Source organism: Condylura cristata, unplaced genomic scaffold (assembly GCF_000260355.1).
Source record: "Condylura cristata isolate star-nosed mole 26May11 unplaced genomic scaffold, ConCri1.0 scaffold00015, whole genome shotgun sequence".
NCBI classification, from domain to species: domain Eukaryota; kingdom Metazoa; phylum Chordata; class Mammalia; order Eulipotyphla; family Talpidae; genus Condylura; species Condylura cristata.
This window is the reverse complement of record NW_004567116.1, coordinates 27233065-27251101: the sequence shown is the minus strand read 5'-3', so window position 1 is coordinate 27251101 and position 18037 is coordinate 27233065. Positions and strand designations below refer to the sequence as shown.

The following is an 18037-nucleotide window of genomic DNA, read 5'->3' as shown; positions in this document are numbered from 1 at the left end:
TCTCTTGGCATCCTGGAAGATACTGGGGTTCAGAGCAGTGAGGTCCAATCCAAGGTTCTAGAGTTCATCAATGCAGAGCAGGGGCTAAAGCTAGACCTGTAACTGCAGCACCTACATGCTGAGCAAGAGTGCCCTGGGTGGCCCAATGCCTGTTTGTAATTCCTTGGATGCCCCCTAGGGAAGTTCCCAAGGTAGTAGCTGACTAGGGAACTGTGACAGATGGCCAACTGGACAGTTTTATTTTACTGTGACTCAAGGATTCACCAAAAGGACATGACTCTGTTTTGGGGTGGCCTCAATTTCTTAATCTGTAAAGTGGAAACTATTAGAGCTGCCCTGGCCCCATAGGGCTGTTGTGAAGCTCAAAGAGAAAATCAGGCATCAAGAAGTGTCAGCTCAGAAACAGCAGTGAGAAAGTAAAGAGGTTAGAGGCCCACTGGGATCACTAGCTACGAGCGAGCTCCAGGGTGTGCCTGCCACCCACCTGCAGCCAAGGCCCTTCGAGCCCACCAGGCTGACGAAGAACTTCTTCTCCTTGTTCTCCCGACTCCCGGGGAAGCCCAGGCTGTTCCGCCCGCCCTGGAGGAGGGACAGGATAAGAGTTACTGGGTGCCCATGTATATACAAATGGCCTCGGGCCCAGAAGATCTCCAGGGTGAGCATGCTGTTTCCACATGAGCCCAGCTGCCTTTTTATCACTGGGGAGGGTGTCTGCACCAGCAGGGCCTGGAGGTAGACCCACTGCCCATGGAGGTATTCTACATGCCCTGGGGACCTGGATGGAGCCCCTGAAGGCACATTCATAGCAAGTCCTCCAATCAGGACTAGCTGTCCTTTCTTGGAGGCCATCCCATGCAGATCCCATCAGCGGTGGTGCGGATGCTTACCGCAGATTCTGAGACAAACTGATCCACAAACTGCCATTTGAGGGGCTCATCTGGAGAGCTGTGGGGAAGAGAAAGTAAAAGTGGGGCTATTAGGGAGAGATGTTTGGAATAGGCCCCAAAGACAGATCTACTCCTCCTGGGGTCTTTGCCCATGGTCAGGGGCAGCGCTGTTCAGACTGCAGGGCTGTTCCCAGGATGCTGAGCCCACAGGGAGGTCTGCTCACCTCTTCACAGGGATCAGGCCGATGTCTGCAAGAGAAAGGCATGGATATGAGGATGGTCCCCTGCTCTTCTTTCCTTCCCCAGGAGCTGGGTACTCCATTGCCTACCCCACCCCATCACCAGCGACCCCGTCTTCTGGCCTCACTCACGTCTCACTTTGATGGACACAGTCTTCTTGGTACGGATGAGGTTGATGACCTCCTCATGGGTGCAGGAGGAGATGGAATATCCATTGATCCGAACAATCTCATCCCCTACCTTGGCCAGGGACAGAAGGAATGAACATCAGGCAGCTGGACAGACTCACTGCCAGAGACTCTAGGCTTGTTTTCCAGCAAAGGGGTTGATGGCCGTTTTTCCCTTCAGAAAATTATGTCTTCACAATCAACCAACCCTCCACCAACCTGGTGCATCCAAGGACACGTGGCACTTCTGCCCAGTCTTTCTGTCCCAGTCACAGGTAGGGAAATTGAGGTGGGAAAAGGGGCACAGAGTTGAGGCCACAGAGCTGGGACTGCAGCTCAGGATTCTGTACCCAAACTCCAGCCTCCCTTCCATCTCATTGGGACACCGTCAGGTTTTGGAATCCATGGAAAGGGTGACCCTTCACCCTGATTCAAGCAGATTCTTCCTGACTTTTGCCCCACTGCCCCCAGCAGGCAGGCTCCCTGTCTCTGTTAATCACAGCAGCACCATAACTGAGTTGGGGTAGGGCACTTTCATGACTGCTGACTCGAGCTTACATCACCCCCACCCCCCCAGTTCAGCCTTTCCCACAAACTCATCCTTTTAACCATTTAATGGAAGTGTGATGTACATTTTCATCCTGCCATACCCCTGACCGCTGAATGACTATTCTGAGATAAGCAAACACGTACACAGCTTAGTCAAAGCTTTGATTTTATTCTTAATAGCTACATGAACTTGCTGACCTTCAGTTTTTTGTGAACTTGCTGACCCTCAGTTTTTGTGAAATGGGGAAACACAGTGATTGCTATGAGGATTAAGTGAGTGCATGAATATTGAGTTGGCTAGCACCTGGCTTAAAGTAATTCATCAATCAATGACTGCTATCACTATTTGGGCCTGTGCCCTAAATACTCTGGTCGGAGACCTCTTCTCAGGACTTGGGCCTCATTCCATCACTAGACTTGGGCTATGGCAAGAGCTGGGGATTAGCTGGCCGGCCAGCCCTGGATATAAGTCAATGGTGAGATCGCCCCCTGCTGGACACTGCCATGGGCACCTCCAAGCACCTGAAGCTCCTCACTGAGTAAAACGGCTGGGCTGCAAGGACCCACTACAGTACTCCAAACAGAGGCACAGGGTGGTGATGTTCTGTCCAAGGTCATAGACATGTGAGCTGCAAAACAGACGCTGGGTCCGGGATACCCCTCCAGTATGAGACCAGTGAGGGTCAGCTGTGGGCTTAGCTCACACACAGCATGTGTGCTGACCTTTGGTACGTGTGTGGGGGGCTACAATTTGACTGTGTGGGATCTGAGTTGGGGCTAGGGCACACAGCCTCTGAAGGGTCCCTAGGTTGGCTCCTATCCTTTAGAACATGCCATGGAGTCCCTTCTTACTACTGCCGCCTGAATACTTCCCTTCTGCACTGGAACACAGACACTCTTTTCAGGGACTGATAGACTGTCGAGAGGTGCCATGGGGAAGGGTTTGCTAAAAGTTCTCTCGATCTCTGGGGAGAACAGCTAGCCCAGCTGCTTTCACCCGCTTCACAACAATCCTGCATCTCTGTTAATCAGATGAGGAGGCTGAAGTTCAGAGAGGTGAGGTGACTTGTTCAGGGTCACCCTGTAATGCTGGCATTGAAATCAGGTCTCACTAACAGACAAGTGTTGTCTGTTGGGAAAAGGGCACCTGATCACGCCGGCTTCAGTTCCTTGAACCCTGTCCATTCTGGATCCTAGCCACCTGTTTGAGCCCTCGAGTTCCCTCACATTTCTCAGGTTCTCTAGGAAAGGCAGGGACTATTTTGTCCGTTTTGCATCTAGGACCAGCCAAGGCTCAAAGACGCAGTCTCCTGTCCTGGACTATCCAGCAAGCCGGCAGTGCAGGCCGCATTGCGTAGGGCAGAGGATGCAGGTTCAGACTGGACACTTGAAAAAAAAAAAAAACTAAATTATCTCCAGCAGGGGGGATGACCTGAGAAATGGGGTCCCAGAGCTAGTAGGGCCTGGCTGGGGGTGGGGGTCGGTACAAGCCCCACAACCGGGACCCAGTCTCAGAGGCTAAATCAGTAGGACCTTCAGTCCAGTCAGGCTGTTTGCACATGCCCCTTCTCTGCCTTCCAGAATCTTCTCCCAACTACTCTCAAGCACAAGATCTCCCCCAGAAACCCAACCTCAGACAGGTCAATGGACACAGACATTTCCCCAAGCTCCTCTGAGAGGAGTTCCCTGTCTAGCTGCTGAGGAACACGCCGGGGACCCCAGCCGGAATGATTCCCACGCAGTTCCTGGCTCAGGTTGCAGGATCAGCTTTCCTTTCTCTCTGGCTCCTTCATGGAGCCCTGCAAAAGGTCCTTTATGCAAGGGCCACAGTGAAATGGTGATCTGAGGGTCAGAGGCACAAAGGAGAGATGAGCCCATCGGGGCAAGAGAGGGTCAATAATTCATAACCCCATGAAACCGGCAGAAAGGTAAAACTCTTAAGTTTCATTAAAATGCCCTGGTGCTCCCCATCACTGAGGCATTGTTGGGAAATGCTTGTCGGAGGACACAAGCTCACTTTGGAAAAAAAGGCCTCCGTGACGCCAAGAGAGGAGCTCATTATGTTTTTCTCTGGATGCACTTCTGGGCTGGAAAATGTGCCGCACAGGAGAGGAATAATGAAGGGTCTGAAATTTCAGATGCCACCAGCGAGCCGTGAGACAGGGGTTTAGAACAAAGCAATGTCTGTCAGCTCCCAGTTTCCACCTCCCGGCCCATGGTGTCTTGTGCATTACCCTTCAGGCCCCCTGAAGCCTCTGGCTTGGCAGCTTGGATTGGGATGCTGATAACGAATGTGCCGGCGGTGCTGGGAGGGGCGAGGGCTGGGTGGAATGGTAGGAAAGGCCTCTTTTATCTGGACATCAAAAACACAATTCCGGCCTCTAGCAGGAGGGAGACCTGGAGGTCTGCCCATCTCTGCTCAGGCACTGAGGTGTGGGGACCCTAAGAGAGGCACCTGGGGAGCTGAAAGCTGCCTTGAGCTTGTCAGTCAGGGGGCCTGAGTTCAAATCCTGACTCTGTCATTTAGTGGCCGAGAATCTTGGTAAAGTCTCAGAACCTCTGTCATCTCTTTGAAATAGGCCACTTGGGCACAAAAGGAAAACTGGTTGTGGACAGGTTACCTGGCACATTCTAGATGTTTACTAGCTCCCTGTCTGTTTCAACATAGAGCTCTAGTGTGCCAGGCATCATTGTAAGTATTTTATATGAATTCATATATTCTTTGTAGCAACCTGATGAGGAAGGTACTATTATCATTATACCCATTTTCCAGAAGAGGAAACTGAGACATGGGGTTAAGTACCTTCACCAAAGTCACACAGCTGTTGTATAGTAAAACCAGGACACGTAGGCTCTGGAGTCTATGCCCTGAACACCACACTATACTGGGGCTTTTCTTTCCTCTTCCAGTAAAGGCGTCATGTCCAAAGCTTCAGGAGCCAGGACATAACTACGCTGTTCCTATGGTAAGCAGGGGATGTTGGGGGATGTGTAGCAACAGCAGTAGCTGGGAGTGGGAGTTAGTTTCCTATTTGGACTCAGGAAAACAGGCAATTTGGGGCAGTCTGATTTCCAGGGGCCTGAGGAAAATCTTCCAGGATAAATCAATTTTTTCCTTTTCCAAAGGCTCAGAAGGGTGAGTGGCCACACAGCCCACCATCCCAAGAAAGGGTCAATAAATTCTTAAACTTACGAAATAGGTGGGACAGTAAAATTCTGAGTGAGGGAGGAAGGAAGCAGGAAGCCAGAGCCCAGCTGCCTCCCCTACCCTAACCCCTCCCCCACGCCCCCCCCAAACCCCACCTCAGGACCGCAGACCCGGCTTGCTCACCTGGAGCCCAACGCTGTCTGCCTGGCCGCCCTTGATGAGGTGGGAAATGAAGAGCCCACAGCCGAACTCGAGACCACCACGCACGCTGAGGCCGAGGCCTTCGGGGTGCAGACGGTCTAAACGCACCTCCTTCAGCTTTCTGCCATGGTAGAAAAGGTGGGTGATGCACCACCCACTAGCCAGCAGCCCCATCCTTCCCAGGCTGTCCTCTCCCACCCATCTCGAGCCTGGGGCTCCTTCTGCACCTGGAGCGCCGGGGAGTCAGTTGGTCATATTCCACCTGGTGCTTTAGCGGGATCAGGGGCCTGATGGCATCAAAAAGCGGCAGGCGGTTGGGTTCATTGATAACCAACTTCAGGTCTCCCACCAGCACAGCCACATCCATGGTCCTGCAGAGAGGAGGGACACCCATAACCATGATTCCTGTGACCCTAGAACTCCCAGAAGAAGAAGTGCTTATCTGGGTCCTCACTCACTGGGCTGAGGCCAGTGAGGAGGAGATTCTCCTGAAAGGTCCATATTCTAGAACGATGGATCAGGAGCTTTGGAGGAGCTTTGTTCTTTCATATAAATATCGTAAGGAAAGCAGTGAGTTCAGGATTGTTGTTTTTCTTGTTAAAGATTTATTCATCCATGCATACAGAACTGGGGTACAGGCCAGAAGTGCAGGGGCAGTGAAAGGAGTCACCAGAGTCAGAGCAGGGAACAGAATAGGCAGATCGATGAAGTGCACTGCTGAGGGGAGCAGCAGGTGAAGCAGGAGAGTCTCCTGCACCATGTGGTCACTTCCAGGGTGGGGATCAAACTCGCACTGAAGCAGCTACAGCTAGCTTGCAGTGCTGCGTCCCAACCAGTTGCACCACCTAGGAGGGCCTAGGTCGGGATTGTTAATGGGATTGCTAGCCCATTTTGCTGGTAAAATTCAGCAGAATTCAAACTCAGCTTTGTTTAAGTCTGAAGCCCAAGATCTTTCCCGATGAGAAAGCGCCGTGTGAGATGCCAGTGACCAGGCTCACTCCCCTGCCGCCTCCTCACACTTCTGACCTGCGCTTCTCCCAGTTGCTTGCCAAATTGCCCACTCTCATCTTTTCTAAATGTAAATCACCCCATTTCTCAATACACTTCAAAGGCCCCACTTCCCGGAGGACGCAACCCGTTCTCCTGGGCTGACTCAGGGCATCTATGACCCGGGTCCATGGAACTGCTCCAGGTGGGTGCTGTGTACGGCCCCTGTGCACCCCAAGCGCTGCTCCCCAAGCTCACGTCTCACTCATACCACGTGGGTCACGTTTCCACATCTCAGCTGTATTGCTCCCTCATCCTCAAATGGCCTCCCCTGACATTTCCATCTGCCAAATCCTTCTTATGCTTCAAAACCTTAACTCAAGCCTACGTGGTTCTCCCTCTACCATTCAAGTTGAAAACATCTCTCTTTACACTCCTACTTTTGTGTCTACTTATTCTGCAGTAACTTGGAGTTTGCTGTATTTGCAGTGTCTGTCCATCTGTCTGGCCATCGCCCATGAAGCGGCCTTGAGTTAGTAGAGGAAAGGAAGTCTATCTTGTGCATTTTTAGATTCCCCAGGAGACAGACAAGAGTTCATAAATGGCACTGAATGAATCACAGGCAGGTGGGTGCTAAGACCCTGACGCTAGAGCTGGGCAGGTGGCGTTCCCTGTCCAGTCCCAGGCATCCCATTTTCTTGAGCCTCTCTAGCCACTTGAAGCCTCCCCATGGGGCTGTGTCCGACCTAAGGGCATCCAAAAGTCTGTCGTGCTCACATGTACCTCTGTCCCTAGCACAGAGTATTTGCATAAATACCTGCTGAGACAAATAAATGGCGTGTCCATTTGATTCCAGAAGCCCTGAGCACCCCCGATGGAGGAGAAGGGCCTCCTGTCTCAGAAAATCCACCCCCAGGCTCCTTGAAAACAGAGGGGTAGTCTTCAGGAGCTGGACCAGCACACTTACTGGTGGTACATGCGCAGCACGTCGTAGAGATAGTCCTTCTCGGCGTCATTTTCAATCAGAAAATCCACCTGGAAAACCCAAGGGCAGAGTTACAGCTCCAGGCCCAGCACCCCATAGCAGACCCCTACGGGGACCTCAGCATCTCCTCGGGTGCAGGGTGGTGAGGGAGCGGGGAAGGCAGAGGCCAGACTGGTGCTGTGGCTGCAGGATACCTCTGCTCACCCAGAGGCGGCCAGGCTGATCCTCGTCCCAAGGTGCTGATCAATGTACACAAGGGTGTACCCACACATGCATACGTGAATTCCAACGGACAGCGATGTACCCCCACGGCAGCTATGCTGCCGCTCACCCTGTGGCTGTGACCCGTGCCAGGGAAGCAAGGCCAGTGTCAGTTCCCTGGTCTGGAAGAAACCCTTCATCTTACCTGATGGTGGCTGTAGTGCTGGATGAATGATTTCAGAAAGGATTTGGGCCACTCACTCAAATAGCACATCCTACCCGCCGGAAGTGCCTCACCACCAAGTTCTGTGCCTCCAGTGCCAGGGGCAAGTCTACTCACCCTGTAGTGGACCAAGCTGGGTTGGCTAGTCAGCCTCCTGGCCACTCCTTCCTTTCCCTATGTCCCTACACCCACCTCACGCCCCCCCCCCACCACCACCACCCAGGGGAAGAGTCAGGTTACATCATTTAGACTCTATTGACGTCAGTGGCTGGAACTTCAAGGTCAGGGTCAGGAACTGTTTGATTAGCATCTCAATCCCATTTGGAATTGGTGTGCCAAATTTTACTCCCTGGAACAGCTCAGTGTGAATCTTTATGTGTTGTATACTGGCTCTATTTAGCACAAGACTATGTAAGGTAGAACTTGGAGATTCAATGGGTTCTTGGGCCCCTTCTTACTCCAGCCTCTAGGTCCAACAGCTTGTTCTAGGACGCCTCTCCTCCCCGCCTCCAGAACAAGAAGCTGCTACTAGAAGCTGCAAGCCTCCTGGCCTCATTCCGTGGATATCTCAAGAGTTCTGGAAGGTTGGGAGGTGGGAGTGGGAAGAGCAGGACAGTTTGTCCAAACACAGAGAGAACATGTTGGGGGCAGCCCTTGGATTTATGGCCTGAGCATCAGGTAAAGAATACATATTTCCAATCTCTTCCTGGCCTTATATCCATCCCTCTAAAATCAGACATTTTATGGAGGTGAGGGAAGATACTAACTCATGGCTTGGACCTCAGCTGCTAGAATGTTCACCCACCAGCTCTAATGACACTCTCACTTTCTCCTACATCACTGTTCCTCTTTTCCAGTCTAGTCTACCTCCAGAAGTTGGGGGACAGAAGCACCTGCTTGATCCTCCCAGGCTCCTGAGACAGCTGCAAAGTTCAGGGTAGCCTGAAACACACCGCTGTCACAGGCTGGGCCAGTCAAATCCTGATCTCCAGTTCTGACAGTATCTACTTCTCTATGGTCATCTCCACCCTTTCCTATGTGGCACCCTGGCTGCAGCCTAACAAATCTTTTCCCCGACACACTGGAACCTCCCCATCCTCACTCGGAATGCCCTGTCTATCTCCACACCAACTTGTCCATTTAAAAGAATTATCTGTGGACCCTCCCTGGTGGTGCAGCGGGTTAAAGCACAGCACTAAGAAACTAAAGCCACTTCAGCATGAGTTCGATCCCCCGCCTGGAGGTCACCCACATGGTGTAGCATGTTCCCCTCAGCAGTGTACTTCATCAATCTGCCTGTTCTGCTCCCCACTCTGTCTCTGGTGAATCCTCTCACTGCCCCTGTACCTCTGGCCTGTACCCCAGTTCTGTATGTATAAATAAATCAATCTTAAAAAAATATGTATCTGTATACCACCACTGCTGGGGAAACATGCCAGATTTGTGTGGAATGCTTTTTTAAATTTGAATCTAAAGCATAAATCAAATCGGAGGTGGTGTGGTCACCTTCACCATCCCCCACCCTGAAAGGTCTGCAGGGTAACTGAGGGATGATAGCACTGCTGTTCTTTGGCAATCCCCAGGGAAAACACACACACACACACACACACACACACACACACACACACTGATTGCAGCATACACTATACACTCACTCACTCTTTGGGATTTAAATGACACTTAAAAAGACAAGACATCGAGAAAGCTCCATCTGAGAAAAGAGCCTGCAAGTGCAATAGCATCAAATTCCACTTTAAAACCTTTGAAAAAGTTAGAGGTGTCTGCTCCTGGAATCTGGATTTGAGCAAACTCCTAGGAGGGCCTGACTGCCCAAGGGTCAGCTTTGGGGACCCCCGGCTCTAGGGCACTTTCTTCCATTCTCCTGAAACCTTGTGCTCAGGCAGGCGCACCGTAGTTCTTCAACAGCACTATACCAGGCAGATTGCATGGTGGTGGCTGCTACATGACAGATGAAATCCACGTATTCCAGCTGAGAGCCTTTGCTCCAGCCTCTTGCTCAGTCCTGCCTGGGTCACCTCCCGCCTTCCACCCTCCACCTCTTCCCCATTGCTCCTCATGACACACCTGCCCCAGCCTCCTATCTGTCTCCAATCAACTCACTCCAGTTAGTCACCAGAGTAGGTACCAGATCCATGCAGGCCAGACTGCCCACTCCCCTCCCTGCTGTGCTCTGCCTTCATCTGAGGGGACTCTCAGTCTTTTTTTCTAAAATCTCTCTGACCAGCTCAGAGCCTCCTTATCCACATCCCAGCCTGTGACCCTTCTTGCCCGGCGATTGCGGTCAGACCAGAACGTCACATGTGTTACCTTTGACAGCTCTCACAGGTGGGGATACCATGATGCCCACTAGACAGATGAGGAAACAGAGGTTCGGAGATGGGGCTTCCAAACCCCTGCTTTTTATCAAAATGCTCTATGGTCTCCACTTACCACGTCTTGCTTTTTGTCTGCACTTGTCTAATACACATTTATTGAACCCCTACTTGGTGCAAGACAGTGTCTTCTTCTCCAGCTAGATTTAGAAAGTAGCTCCTTTTCTGGGATTCCTCTTGGTGATGAGCACAGAAACTGATGTGGTGGGCAGGGGTCTAGGTGAGCTTGGTGTGGCTCATCAGAAATCCAAAGGAGCCTGCCATCTACAAATAACTAATTGGTGGGGGCGGACCTCTTTATCATGACAATTCCCCCCAGCCCCATACACCTTTTTTTCTGGGCCCTCTGTCCAATATCTGATTCTCTGGCTGAGGCTTAACTAGCGCTGCACTGTTGGCCTGTATGGAAGATGGGGGGACAGGAGGGGCTCCTCTAACCTCACAGGGTCAGGCCCTTTGTCTGGACACGAAGGGAAATTCTGGGATCAACCTTTGGGACCTGCCCAGCCTCATATCCCTACCTCCCTCCACATGGACTGGCCTTCCAGGGCGGCTGCCCAGGGGAGGAACACACAACCTTTAACTCATGCAAATTCAACCCCAGGCTGCATGCACCCAGCTAAAGAAGGAGAAGGGAAGCTGAAAGGTTCCGCACAGTCAGGGGGACAAAAAGAGTCAGGGAGGTAAAACCAAAAGTAAAACCAAAAGTAGGTTTAATTCTGCACTCTGGTGAGGTTCACTGACTCCAGAGAGAGTTGAGGTCAGAGAAGTCGCACTGAGGGAGGGGGAAGAAGGGTTTTTAGAAGCTTAGGTTGGGGGAGAAACGACCAGGTGGAAAATTTTGAGAAGAAACTGGAACTTTATTTTTCTGCCAGCTTGCGTTAACCCGTGTGACAAACGCGTGTGAGGTTATCACTCCCGAATATCTGCTTCTGCTTGGGGCAACTGCACCTTCCATGTGCCTGTGTCTGGCTGGCTCCTGACCCTTACAAAAGCAATAACAAATACATGTTGTTCCCCTCCCTCACATGTGTCCTCCTAGGCCTGTGGTGGGGATTAAATGAGTGACTATATGTAAAGAATTTAAGGCTACCGCCAGGGCTCCAAATTGTGAAGGACCCCCAAATGTGGAGCTTTCTCATTTTGCCCCCAGGCCCACTCTCCAGCCTTCTCTGATCTGCCCCATGTACCAGTAAGCCTTGCTGGGCTCAAGCCTTCTCTGTCCTGCCCCATGTACCAGTAAGCCTTGCTGGGCTCCCGACCCTCTGCTTCCAGTTGAGTTCAGTCAGCAGGAGGTGAGAGGCCTTGAGGCAAAAGGGAGTGGGGTGCTGATTCCGAGCTTCCTCCGTGCTGGATCTGGGCTTTTCAGTAGTGCCTCCAGTTCAGTAGTGCCCTACCCCCACCCCAAATCCTTTAGGAACAATGCTTCCTGCCCTGCTCCTCCTTGGGTTCCCTCCCTAAGCCAGTTCTGTCACTCTCCCGGCAGATGGTGGCACTTGTTCCCCCCTCTGAATGGAGCTCCCCAAGCTGTTCTGTGCTTTCTTTATCAGCTGTGACTCCAACACTTGGGGAGAGCAGAGGGGGAGGCCAGCAAGCCCCCTCTCCATGTGGGTCTGTGTCCTCATCTGAAAGGGGTGGGGGTAGTAAAATCTATTTCATAGGACTTTAATCTTCAGTGAAAAGTTAATAATTTTTTAAACTTAGTTATGGAGTTAATAATGGCTAATTGCTTGGAACTGTGCCTAGCAAGTAGTATATTCTTTTTTAAAAAAGAGTTTACTTATTTATGCATACAGAACTGGGGTACAAGCCAGAGGAACAGGAGCAGAGAGAGGATTCACCAGAGACAGTGGGGAGCAGGACAGGCAGATCGACAAAGTACACTGCTGAGGGGAGCGGCAGGCAGGACGGGAGAGGTCTGCTGACCAAGTGGATCACCTCCAGGGGGAGGGCTGCAAGTAGTATAGTCTAAGTGTTTGTTAAATAAAACTAAGTAAGAATAATTGAATATAAATTCTATATTCTCAGCAGTTTGCAGAAAGTGGTCCCTCTATTAACATGGCTGGATGAATGGATCCAGCCACGCACTTCCCCAGGCCACGCCTCATCTTGTCAGCCCCTATCTGGGCTACTGCAGGAACATCCTAGCTGTGGTCACCTTCTGCTCCTGGCCCTCACAGTCACAGCAATCCCCTTTAAATGTAAATGAATCATGCCACTCCTCAGCTGGCTTCTCATCACACTCAGGACTAAACCCAAGAACTGGACATGGCTACAGGTTCCCCTCTGATCCAGCTCCCACTGCATTCTGTTTCATAATTCCTCTCAGAACCACCATCTTATTCTTGCTTTTCTTGAGGACAAGTAGGTGCCTGCCTCAGGGCCTTTGTACTTGCTGTTCCCTCTCTTGGAATGTTCTTCCACATATATCCCCGGTTTTCCTTCCTGCAGTTCTTCCAGACCTCTACTCAAAATGCTCCTCAGAGAGACCTTGCTACCCTAGAGACTACCATCTTGTTACCCTCTAACCCCCTCCCCACTCCAGTTTATTTTTATTTTTTATAGCGTTTATTACTACCTGGCATTAAATGATATGTCTGTTGTCTTACTTGTTATGTCTTCCCCACTAGAATGTGTCTTTAAAAGGGCAGGGACTTTGACATGTCATTCAATGACTGCTGGCATATATTAGGAGCTCAGTCAGTATTTATTGCATGAATGAATGACTAGCAAATCCCTAGAAGGCAAGGGCTCTTTCTGACCTTATTTATTTTACTCCACCCAGATGTCTGTCTTTTGGCAGGATACACTATAGATACCTCTAACTGCAAGATTACTGAACAAGCAATAAATACTTTTTGAGCAAATGAGTAACCAAGTTCCTGTAATATGTAGGTATAGTAAGTAGGAGGGAGGCTTCTTTTGAAAAGTTGGCTCTCTGGGGGAGATGCCTTGGTCTCTGATGTCTCCCTTTTACCCCCTTGGGAATCCTAGCCCAAGACTGTGACCAGGAGAAGCACAGTCTGGTGGCCTTGAGTAACTGGACAAGCCCAGAGGAATAGACTCCTGGTGAGAACTGTGTTACTATGGTGTGGCGAATTCCTGTTTAATGCTAACTTGTCCATAAGGAAAGCAACTACGAATCTCACCTAATAGTTGAGAAAACCAAAGCTTGGAGAGATTAAGTGATTGTCCAAGGACCCAGTGGCAGTGAGTGACAGGGTTGAGGTTTGACCTGAGTTCTAGTTCACATACTAGTTAAACAGTACTGTCTAACTTTAGATAACAAACAACAATAGGCATCAACCCATGAATACTTACTAAATATATGTAGCTTTCATCCAACAATATACATATTAGTTAAATAATACTGTCATCCTCATTTAACAAATTAGAAAACCAAGGCACAGAGAGGTGAATAACTTATTCAACGGTCACATAGCACTTTTTATAACAACGTACTACCGTTAGTCCCTCCTCCAACAACTCATTTTTAGGCAGTAAATTTATTCTGAAGCACTAAAGAAGGAACTTCTAGAGAATAGCCAACAACTGGGTGTAAATTTCACCCAGTATGCTGGTGTGTCCCCTTCTCTAGTCTCTGCTGTTTTATCCTTTGTTCTCGGATGACCTCCAACCTGGGAAGGAAAGGCTGCTGCCGCCTTGGAAACAGCAGGGCACAAAGTCCAATCCAGGCACCTGCCCCACCTGTATGCACCGGAGCATTAATAGGTAATGACTCTTGTGATGTGAAAGAGCAGGGCAGTGGGAACACAGAAGCCTGAGGCCCTTTGCTGTCTGTGGGGCCTGCAGAAGGGGAAAGGGGCTAATTCAGGGGCCCATTGTGATACCAGGGACCCCAGAAATAATTTCTTTAAAGAGGAAGAAGTAGTACCCTAGAGAGAGAAAAAATAGGACCTGGCCTTACTTTCAACTCAGGGACAGGAAAATGAAATTCAAGCCCAAGTTCTGTGGTGGGGGCCGGGGTGTTGTGCTTCTTCAAAGTGAGTTGTCTGAAATCTACACTCACCAAATGTCCTCTGAGGCTAAAATTTCTCCCCTCATGTTCCTTTGCAACAGGATGCGCTGGTGAACATGTCTCATGCTCCCCTTGCTACTCACTAACCCCAACCAAACTCCTGCTGTACTTGAAGCCACCTGTCACCCTGGGATGGCGAAGGCCCCATTCTGGGCGGGAGGCGTTAGTCCATGCATTTGCCTCCTGTGGGTCACCACCAAATCTTTATCCCCAACACTCAGCCCCCAGGATGGGCAACTCTTAGTATTGGGATGGCCTTCCACAAAACTAGCAATTTGAGGCACTGACAGGGTCCAGCCTAGAGTGGGTATTCAAAACATGTTTACTTAATGAATGACTGACTCCAGGCTTCTGGCCAAGCCCCTGGCCTTTATCCCCTGTGGCTTTCACACTGGCTGATTCTGCCTTCCCTGGGCCTCTGGGTGGGGAAAGAGCTGTTAGTACTCTGACCTTGTCAGATAGTGAGCATCGTCCCCTCAGGCACTGGAAGGGGTTCCCCATCACCAACACCACCATGGGAGGGCTTCAGAGTATGTAGTCACTGAGGCAGGGCCTGTGGGTAGCCCCAAGACGCCCCACCCACCCACCTTTGGGCTCTGAGGCATGGGGAGGTCCACACCAGATCCCCTTGAAAGGTCTTCTCTGTCTCAGGGCCTCAGTGGCACCTGTACAGATTTGGAAACACTTATGGAAATGCCCTGGGTGGAATCCCCAGTGTTCTAGGGTGGTTTTGGAGGGTCTGGAACCACCCATGAGGCCCCTCTCTGGGACCCACCAGTACAGATGAGCTCTGCTGGGAGGATCTGGCTGCCTGCCCCTCCTCCCTTCTTCCCACTGACCACTGGTTAAACAGTTGCATCTCAGACCCTAATAAATACTCTAAGCAGGAAGGACTCATCCTGAAGTGTTTCTAACTTATATTTTTAAGACAAGGGACACACATACACACAGAAGTCCAGCTCCCCTTCCTGCCAACGCTCACCTCTGGGTATTAGCCCTCCACCTTCACATGTTCCAACAACCCTGAGAAACGAAGCACTGTGAAGTGGGGCACAGGAGCATTTGCCATTATGGGGCATCTCAGAGAAAGTCCCTGTTTCAGGCTGGAAAGAATTCCAAGCCCTGAGAAGTTCCAGCCCCTAGAAGGCTGAAGGAGAAAGGACACTTTTAGGATCAGTTAGGTGGTCCCCACACCTGGACCAGTCCCGGCGACCTCTCCTCATTTTATTGGGGATCCCTGCTGGCCACCAAAGACCCAAGATCTTCCCAGCCTCAGCCCACAGCTGTCTGGCCAACTGAAAAAGGAAGTGGGTGGCCCCAGGGTTGTCTATATACCAGGGCTCTCTGCCCGGGGATTCTGAGGCCCGGGGTGCAGAGGGGCCCCTAGAGGGTCTGACCTTATGCCGGAATTCTCGGGCCACCTTCCTGTCCATGGCTGGGCCAGACAGAGTTCACGCCGCTGCACTTCTTGCGCTTGGGGTGCCGGTTATCCAGGGCTGGCAGGCGCCGCGACCTCAACCCGCCCGGGTGCGCTGGGGGCGGGGCCTGGCGCAGGTGGGGCGGGGCCTTCCGAGGCGGCCGACTGCAGGCCCTGAACATCCCGTCCGTCACTGACTGACGCCGGTAGACTGGAGTGTGGTTGTGAGGGGTGTGGCTGAGGCCAGCGCTCCTCTTGGCATGACCCCCCTCCACCCGCACCACTCACGGTTGAGGGAATGGCTCTCAGAAGGCGTGAGGAGTTTGGAGCATTTTTGTAGGACCTGGAATATAGAGGATCTGAGACTCTCTAGTGGGAGAATTTACTCAGTTTTCTCTAGATAAGAAAATAGAATCCCATGGCACACAGGTGACTTGGTGATGGGAAACCCGCGGGGACTACAATTGAGATGGAAAAAAAAAAATGTACAAAATGATGTAAAAATAAACTGTTGTAAAAAAAAAAATAGAATCCCGTTCACTCTCCCGAGGCTGTCTGCCATCCCTGCCATGCACCTCAGTGTACATTCCATAATGTCCTTCTCATGGGCTTTTCCACCAGGAAGAAATCTTTGATCTGTGAATTCCTTGACTGGGTCTAGTGTGGCTTATGGGCCTGAATTAGTGGGTGGGTGTGCCCCTTCGCAATCGACTTCCCAGTCCATTTTACACACACACACACACACACACACACACACACTGATTGCAGCATGGAGCGATTGGCAACATGACATCCTGATTTAAAACTGACCTTTACCCAAGAACCAGGGTCCTTGTTTTTCATTTGATTCAATCTATGTATTCTCAGCTCTCTAGTCTAGTGTTGGGGTACAAAAATAGTAAGGAACCTGGGATAGACTGAGTGAAAGAGGAGGGTCAGAAATGAAATAGATGTTAATGGAGAGAGTGAGAATCAATAATTATGAAGCTTGTGCCTTGGATCTAACCCAGGGTGGGGGCCTAACCTGTGTGCACCATGTCAGGAGACAGGTAAGTACATAGCAGCCCAAATCAATGAACCACCTACAATTGTAACTTCAGGAGTACCTAAAGCCCCCCAGCATTTTCCCAGTTTAAGATTTAGTTCCCTGCTGAAGAACTACCTTGAAATATTGTCCTTATTCTTATGTTAGCATAGTTGATTAGTCAGCTATAAAAGGTAAAGTCTTTTTTTTTTCAAAAGTCAAAGACACACAAAATATATCCCTCTCCATATGACTTCCTTGATCATCCATTGGTACATAACTGAAATATGTCCTACAGTTGTTTATTTTATATTTAGAGTCCACTTAACATGACAGAAGTCCTCTTAGGGGGAATGTATTCCACGAGCATCCTAATCCTTCTTACACATGGCCAGTACCCTCAGAGACTTCTGTGGGAAATCTTAAAGTGCTTAAAATGTGTCCCTCCTGGTTTTGAGGACAACATCGAGTCCCGGTTCTCCATTCTATAAATATTCCTTTTCAATCTTTCTATGAGACAATACTGTCTTCCCCATTTCTTGACTAGTACTTTAAGACTCCATCCTTGGCTCTCACCTCATCTTCTGTGTATGCCCATGCATTCATCCTGTGTGGGGTAACTGTGGATGCCTTACTTACCAGTAGATTCCTGAAACAAAGTGTGGGGGAGAATAGGTACTCTGCAATTTTGTGGACGGATGGATGGATGGGTGAATGAAGGAATGAGTGAATGAATGAATGACCCCACAACAATTTTGTTGATAGATGAATGAATGAATGAGTGAATCAATGAATGAATCCATGACAATTTTGTTGATAGATGAATGAATGAATGATCCCCATACCCAGGAGTCTATTGGAGCCCACATCACCACCACCATCATCTGCAAGATCTGGTATCTAGTGGGTGTTACAACACTTAGTTGGTCAAGTAAATGAGGTTTCCAAAGCTCTCAGATCCACATTTCCACCATCAAATTTTTTCCTGGACAGAGAATGTACCTTATGTACAAAGCATACTTTTTTTTTGTCAAAAAAATTTTTTTTGTCAAAATTGACATTGGTGTGAGCAGTAATATGGTAGAGTGAAGAACATCAGTCATTCAGTCAACATTTCCTGAGCTGGGGACTGAGCCAGGCTGGATATAGAGAGGACTAAGGTATGATCCATTCCCTAGAGGTGTTCAAAACTGTGGCTAGGGTGGGAACTTGGGTGTCCAAGTGGAGGCAGTAGTGAGCAGTGATGGGAGCATAAACCAGAGCTCTGAAGTTCTGAGCCCTACTGTTGTTTGACTCCTGGCATGTCACAGGAACTGGGTGAAAGGAGATGGAAAGACTGGACTCACACCAGCATCTGGGGTCTCTGGTATGAAGGGCTTCCAGGACCTTTTTGCCTCCAGGGAATTCTGAGGTGTATATATATAACCTTACATATATATATATGTAAGGTTATGTGTGCACGTGTGTGTGTGTAGACATACATACACACATTTTAGAGCTGTATCGATAGATAGATAGATAGATAGATAGATAGATAGATAGATAGATAGATAGATAGATAGATAGATAGATGGAT

General features: G+C 50.0%; 2 protein-coding genes across 2 annotated transcripts in view; one reads left to right on the top strand and one right to left on the bottom strand.

Annotated features, from left to right (window-relative positions):
- USH1C (Usher syndrome 1C) overlaps positions 1-15453 on the bottom strand; it is a 42558-nt gene extending 27105 nt beyond the window's left edge. Inside the window, exons 1-8 of the mRNA XM_012725194.1 lie at positions 15418-15453; positions 7147-7214; positions 5420-5563; positions 5175-5313; positions 1259-1367; positions 1112-1136; positions 888-945; positions 485-579 (exon numbers count right to left, since the gene is read on the bottom strand). Of these exons, the coding sequence (XP_012580648.1) occupies positions 485-579; positions 888-945; positions 1112-1136; positions 1259-1367; positions 5175-5313; positions 5420-5563; positions 7147-7214; positions 15418-15453 (674 nt within the window). The remainder of the gene's footprint in view (positions 1-484; positions 580-887; positions 946-1111; positions 1137-1258; positions 1368-5174; positions 5314-5419; positions 5564-7146; positions 7215-15417) is intronic.
- A 282-nt stretch (positions 15454-15735) lies between these two features.
- Positions 15736-18037, top strand: part of OTOG (otogelin) — a 72927-nt gene continuing 70625 nt past the window's right edge. The window contains exon 1 of the mRNA XM_012725193.1: positions 15736-15751. Coding sequence (XP_012580647.1) covers positions 15736-15751 — 16 coding nt within the window. The remainder of the gene's footprint in view (positions 15752-18037) is intronic.